Here is a 7,540-nt window from a genome sequence, read left to right as displayed (position 1 = left end):
GTTTTTCTATCAAGACATTCAATGTTCGACATCTTACCTTAACTTCTCTCTTTTCTTTTAGAAGGACATTTTCCTGGATTGTGATATTGCATCAACTTCAAATAACACGTATCGTGTATCACTTTCTGATGATTGTATACTTTGCCTGAGTAATGCTGATGTGAATGAGTTGATTTGGAAATGTGATGATGAGAATGATGAGGTAAGTTTTTAACATTAAAACTTTTTCTATTTTGTTCTGTCTTATAAGCTAACATTAAAAAATTGCAGGTCTCTGTACACACATCATCAGATGAGGAGGAAACAAAATCAGTTGGACCGAACAGTAAGACTGATTCGAAATATGACTCTGATACTCAGCGAAGTTCAACTGAAAATCAAGAAGGTACAACATCAAAATCTGATGATAATGAGAAAGCTGAAGATAGTAAAGAAAATTCATCACAGAAACGGAAGTTGAGTGAGGTAAATCATATTTTGATCTATGGTCGATTTTGTTCAAGGATCAATAATCTCTTCGATTCCATGAATGGCACTGCGCTCACCTCTGATGGCCCTGAAAATTACAAGTTAGCTGTGACACCAGACTCTCCTCACATTGCACTCTGGACTGATATGTACCGGGAGATGCCGTCCTGGGAGTTTATAGGCTCAAAAAGACTCACCTTTCCTCAGCAGTGGAGGATGACGATGCTCGGACAAGCTAAGCTGTGGCAAGATCTGCAGGGGGAGGGGTACAAGTACATGGCCACGGGGAACATCAATTCTGACTGCCTGGAGAATTTCAATGGGCGTACCAGATCCCTTGGTGGGCATCGTCGGAACCCCAGTGCAAAAGATTACCCCTCAGCATATGCAACTGCACTAATCAATGACCTGACAACAAAAGAAAAAGAAAGAAACTGCAAAGATGATCACACCCTCAATTTTATTAATCTGGAGGCATTAATGAATTCTGCAGAAGAAGTGTCAGAAAATGCAGATGATGGCATAATTATGATTGACATACCTGATATTGAAGAAAATGAAGGCTTGGAAGACAACAATAATTATTACGAGGAGGACTATGATGACACATCATTCACCTTATCATCAGATGTCTTCCATACATTTTCATAATACTTTCTGAAGAGCTGGCAACAATAATCATCTACATTTCATCTGTATCTTTAATTTACTTCCATTCACCATTCTTCTTTTTCTTAGATTGAAATGTTTTTGTGCCGAAATTTGCAAGGAAACCTGCCACATAGGCGTAGTCAGATATTGTTGGGATCATAGACACTGGAACTGTGAATCGGAGTAGGCGATTCACTTTCACTAGTCTCACTGCATGTTCAACATAAATCCTTGCAGATGCAATAGCACGAGTCAAAATTTCTTCCTCAGGAGTAAATTTCTTACGTCCACCCAAAGAAGGAGGCTTTAACACCTCAACTCCTCTTCTAAGAAGTTCATTATTAATTTCAAATCCTCTATCACACATGACAACATCACCAGGTTTCAGCATATCAAAGAAACCACTTTCCTCCAAAGCTTTTCTTTCAGACATATTACCTTCATAGCCAGGAGTTACAAACACAATAGTGCCATGAGGTGAAATGCCTATAATAAATCGGACGGTATTGTGTGCCTTGTACTCAGAGTACGTATTTCCCTGCTGCTGGAAGTTGGATGGGAACTCAAGGTTCAGTTCGAAACCGTCAATAATAATTTTTAAGTTTTTGAAGGGCTTAAATGGTTTGGGCTTCTTGAATTCTAGTGCTTTAGCACTGATGAACAGATGCTTTGATAATTCCTTTAATGTAATATGTAGATACCGAAGCATGACGTACAAGACTCTCACACAATACGGCTTAGAAATTCCAAATATATGAGCTAAGTCTACAACTGGGTATCCTCTTCTCAGCCGCAACAAGAACATAAACAATTTGTCCTCTGAAGTTATTTTTGCTTCATTGAGAAACTTCTTTGGCGTCCTTTGGGTGTACTTCATTTTCAGTTGTTTGATTTTGTTATCTCCTCCCAACAAATCAAAAAAAATTGGAAATTTTCAACAGACAATCCAGTAAAAAATTTAAATTTGTTGGGTGACTTAGCACAAATTTTATAGTTTGTTAAATGTGCAGGAATATGACGTGGGTCACGTAAAGGTGATAAAAGAGAGCAACTGCTTGTCTGATGCACCTGTAAAACAAAACAAAAATGAAAGGTTTAGTTAAGTCATGTATTGAAGTTTGGTCATTCCTAACTATTTGTGGATTTTCTTTCAGCTCTGACATGCACCTCCCTGCCTAAGGCATGGAACAAAGGTTCTCTGAAAAGAGACCCGGGCCCTGTTAGAGACAAGCAGTATGATTCATACAGAATAGACGTCAAGCGCCGAGCATACTTTGACCCAAGACCCATCGGCCTCCAAAATTCAACACTGACCCAAACTGACATTAATAATTTTGTGGCAAGACTTACAGTGAACCCTGTTGAGACTCTTTTTCAGAAACACTTAAAGCTAACTTACGAAGAGGACAGATGTACACCAATAGCCCTGAAGCACCTCTCAACTCTCTGTCAATCTTTCAAGAACAGCATGCCCTCCTACAAGACGCACCGTAACAATACTGTGATGTACACTGCTAATTTAGTTCGCGTTTATGAATTGCCTGATACCAAGGACCAAAGTCAAAGTGACACATGGAAAGCGTTGCGAAGCATCCATATGACTGGAAAGACTGCTTACCCAGTTTTGCACCTTCCCACTGATGCATCAAGAAAGGCATTCATAAGAAACCACTTATGGAGTATGGATTCTCCCCGTGGAGCAGCTTTAAATTGGGGTATTGAGCATGAGGAGGATGCTCTTTTGGAATATTTTTTTGGAAATGTGGGTAGAAGAGAATGAATATGGATCAATAAAACGGGAGGACTACCCAGAAGGAGCTGCTAGTGTGGATGCAATAAAGTATTCTAGCATAATGCCACCCAAGCTTGTAGAGGTGAAATGCCCCTACATCCTAAGAAAACATCACCCCAAAAATTATAGGAATGTTTTGACAAAAAGTCAAAGAAATTCTTTTTGTGTTAGCTGGGACAAAAGTAATCAAAAAGACTACCTTAAGAAAGGCCATGAATATTACAGCCAGATCCAACACTACCTTGGCATATTAGAGTATGAAAGCGCTGACTTAGTAGTGTGGAGCCCACATGGAACAATGATAATTGAAGTACCTTTGGACAAGACTCATTGGGAAAAGATTAAGTCAGCACAAATTACTTTCCACAGGGAAGTGCTAATTCCTGAGTATTTTCTGCAACGCACTCCAAGAGATCTAAACCCATTACAATACGATTGGACATCACTGCTACACACCTCATCATCTGATTTGGACGCACTTTGAGGCGTATCCACATCCAGTCTGCGAGGCTTTAAAATGCCTCGAGGTGTTTTCTCTCTCAAGTTGTCACTGTTGCTACCCTGTAATTGTAAAAAAAAATTGTTCCAGTTTTGACATTTTAAAATGTGTTACTTTTTTGAAAGTATCTTTTAAGTCAATGTTTTAATTATAAATGTGTGATGTATTTTACTTTATTAAGGTAATTATTTATTAAATTAAATGTACCATTGGAGTTACTGTCCATTTTGAAGTGGAATGCACTGCCAAGTCTGGCTTATTCTGCTCACGCTCCTTCAAAGGAGTTATCAAAAATTTACTTGGTTCCGGGAGGATCCGCTGATAGACTAGAATTTTGCAAGCACCACCTGTCTCCTCCCCTAAAAATTTTGCCCATGAAAAACTCTTTGCCTGTTAAGAAAAATGAAAGATGACATTAAAATAAATCATGCATTCTTGCTTTCTACATAATATATGTAGTAGAAAAAACAATACCTTTCTGTCCTCTAAAGAAACAAGATTGCCATTGGGGCACCTAACAATAGCAATTCTATTTGAAAGAATTGCCCCAATTACTTTATAGCCTTGTGTTGATGTTGTTTCAAGACCCTTAGGGAGTTGAATAGTCTCATTTACTTTAAATGAGATATTTTCACTGAAGTTCTTAGCACTGCATACAAACAGAAGGAAGAAATCAACAATAATCATAATTCTCTTCTTCTCTCAGTTCCTTTCCTTTTCTTTTTTGTCATGGTTCTAGATTATCACACTTTATAATTTCTTCACACATACCGTACAAGGTGAAGAAGGAGTAAAGGTGGGCCTTCTGAAATTTCTTTAAAGACAAAACTCCAAAATTCACCACATTCCTGGCATACTGTTTTTTTGCCACCAATAACGTTTTTAATGCCCCACTGAACATTACTATGATTAATGGGGAGCTGTTGCTCTTTGCTCTTTGCTCTTTCTTGCATGATACAGCCATACATTTAAGACATGCACCTGCAGATAAAACATTCAACTATCAAAGTGATTACCAATGTCTACCATAACAAATACATTTGTCTTAACTCACTTTCAGTTATCAGCTCACCCCCAAACATTCGAACAATAGGTGAGTCATCCTCGCTGCAATTTCACAAGATTCAAAGAATATGTTTTAAGAAAATATTTGCAGAAAATGTAATAGAAAACAAAACACTTACTTCTCTTCATGTGCAAGGTCATGATGAACTAATGATATCAGTGTCATGATTGTTTCAAAAATTTGGGATCCGGGCAAAATCTCAGACAGCACTGAAAAAATTAAAAATTATTATTATGACAGAAGTACGATGCACACTTTACTTCACAAATGTCCATGGTGTTCGTCTTACCAGAGTTCAGATCAGCATTAATGATGCCATGCTCGTAGGCATCCCAAATTAGCAATAAGAGGCAAAACGTACAATCACTACTGTCATTGTCACATGAGTGAGGGCTCTCTTTTAGTAATTTCACAAACTTTGGCACATGAAATAGAAGGTGCAGACATGAGTTGAGGGCACTATCTTCTAACGGAGCGAGAGCACTGTGTCTGTGCGGCAACCCATCCCATTGAACATCTTCAGACATCTGAAAATGAAGGCATTTAATAATGATAATTTTCTGGTGAGTTATTAATGCTAACATCAGAATATGTACTGCTTGGGCAGACTCACATCGACTTGCTTTTCACAGAGGATGTCACATAACCTACAGACAGGACAAAGCTTTGAGATATCATACAAAAATAATACAAAATAAAAACAAACGAACCATCAAAATTACGAAATTTGTCTGTCAAAAGTATTATTTTTGTTTGAAAAGCTATGAACTGTCCTGAGGCGAAATCACCACAGGCGACAGCCGTATTTCAAACGACACGACAGGTTGACGCGACGCGAAACTACCGTAAATACGAGTTTTGAGGCATCGCACAAGATAATAATGTCACATTTTGTTAATTTAGTCCTTTGGCATACTCTAAATAACGCAGATTGATGTTTTTATTCCTTCCCGACACTTGTTTACGCCGGCTATGGAAACAATATGGCGGATCGGCGCCGCGGACGCTCAAAAGCAGCAATTTCTCATACCAGATCCGGTCTTCTTGTTCTTCTTCCCAATCGTCTGCTTCGAGACACGTCCTCTATTAACGTCGTCCGATCTCCCCGCGACGCTCTAACGTCGACCGATCTCCCGGCGACGCTGTAACGTTGTCCGATGTCCTTTTGCCGCGCGCTCTGCAGCGCTCTCTTCTTCTTGTAATTACTTCTATTTTTCACAGTGCTCGGCTCAATAGAACCTTGATAGATGTAGCGTGCTAGACACACAACTGTAGTAAAATAGAGTGTTTAACATAGGCTGCTGTTTTTTAGCCCGCCCTTCTGCTTTTAAAAAAGCATTAAAGCGGGCTTATGCAACCGCTCTCGTTAGTACGCCTGTTAAGCCATCCAACCTTGCGTTTCGATGTAGAGCAAAACCGTCTTAGGGGCAGTTAGTAGGTACCTAGAGGTCACTTTTAAGAAGTGTTGCCCAACTCTACCCCGTGACTGGATCCGGCAAACGGGGGGTTGCCTACCTAACAGGGGCAAATTATCAAAAGCGCGTATAGAAGCATTTTGAAGTGTTTGTTGGGAACCATATCGGTCGGAACGGATGCAAATATGTGTAAGACAGTCGACAATGTGTCTTGAGTAACCGCAGGCATTAATTGCCTAACTTTCAGGGGCCGAAAACCTGAAAATTTCAAGGAAACACGCCGTATATCAAGAAATTTTACCTATATGTTTTCGGGGTCGCTGAGTTCGATTTCCTGCGTATAAAATCGGTGTGAGCAGACACAGTATGTGTGTGTGTGTGTGTGTGTGTGCGCGCGCGCGCGCGCGCGCGCGCGCAATCGCACATTGCCGAACATCAGAACAGAATATCATGCTTCACTTTAGAATAGAGGTGCTATGTTTTATTTTTGCACATCTTACTTGTGTGTGTGTGGGGGGGAGGGGGGGGGGGGCATTTTGCATGTATTTGTGTGTATGTATGTTTGCGCGCCACACCTATCCGAAGACCAGAGGGAGGTTCCAGGTCAATTCGACCGAGCGCAGCGCAAAGCAGCTCGACACCGATTTTTCGGGTCATGGTAAAATTTCATTCAGTATGACCGCTAAACACCATAAACAAACCCTCATTGGCCTATGAAAAATCTGGTTTAATTATAGCAATTTTCTAGCAAAACACTTGCGCACAAGTGCACATGTGTTTGTCATTTTGTAGTGTTTATTCGGATTTTTAAAACCTACTACAGACTTCTTGTGGACCAAAGGCAAACGGTAAACGCGCGCGCGCGCGCACACACACACACACACACACACACACACACACATACTGTGTCTGGTCACAACGATTTTGTACGTCCGAAATCAAACTCAGCGACCCCGAAAACGTATAGGTGAAAATTGTTGATATACGGCGTGTTTCCTTGAAAATTTCAGGGTTTTGGCCCCTGAAAGTTAGGCAATAAATGTCTGCGATTACTTAAGACACATTGTCGACTGTCTTACACATATTTGCATCCGTTCCGACCGATATGGTTCCCAAAAAACACTCGAAAATGCTTCTATTCGCGCTTTTGGGAATTTGCCCCTGTTAGGTAGGCAACCCCCCGTTTTCCGGATCCAGTCACGGGGTAGAGTTGGGCAACACTTCTTAAAAGTGACCTCTAGGTACCTACTAACTACCCCTAAGACGGTTTTGCTCTACATCGAAATGCAAGGTTGGTCCTATATTTGGGCCTTAACAGGCGTACTACGTGTCCGTCCGTCCGTCCGTCCGTCTGTCTGTCCGTCGTCCGTGTAAGAGGAAGGAGATGAGCTAGAGGTCTGCAAATTTCAGGGTATCTTAGGGGTCACTCCTGGACAACGAAACGCCTGGTGCAAATCCTATCAACCACCCCTAAGGGGGTGAAAGGGGGTAGCAAAGAAATAGGGGTTGGTCCAAAAAGTAGAAAAAAAATATTTTTTTTATGATCTCCTAAGGGGTAACTCGTGAAAGTAGAGCCCTTTGGGCAAAAATTTTGTCCGTTTGACTCTATCTCGAACCGTTTGGGCGCTAGAGTGCTTTTTTCGACGAAA

General features: G+C 40.6%; 1 protein-coding gene across 1 annotated transcript; it reads right to left on the bottom strand.

Moving 5' to 3' along the window:
• Positions 1 to 1,174: 1,174 nt before the first annotated feature.
• On the bottom strand, positions 1,175 to 1,996 carry LOC113213073 (uncharacterized). The gene has a single exon (XM_026432014.1). The coding sequence runs from the start codon at positions 1,994 to 1,996 to the stop codon at positions 1,175 to 1,177; it is 822 nt and encodes a 273-aa protein (XP_026287799.1).
• Positions 1,997 to 7,540: the final 5,544 nt, after the last annotated feature.

The sequence above is a fragment of the Frankliniella occidentalis genome, unplaced genomic scaffold, assembly GCF_000697945.3.
Source record: "Frankliniella occidentalis isolate FOCC.00 unplaced genomic scaffold, Focc_3.1 Scaffold172, whole genome shotgun sequence".
Classification (NCBI taxonomy): domain Eukaryota; kingdom Metazoa; phylum Arthropoda; class Insecta; order Thysanoptera; family Thripidae; genus Frankliniella; species Frankliniella occidentalis.
This window is presented reverse-complemented; position numbering and strand designations above follow the sequence as displayed.

Coding starts and splice junctions, on each gene's coding strand:
- LOC113213073 (XM_026432014.1), bottom strand. CDS start 1,996: ATGAAGTACACCCAAAGGACGCCAAAGAAGTTTCTCAATGAAGCAAAA.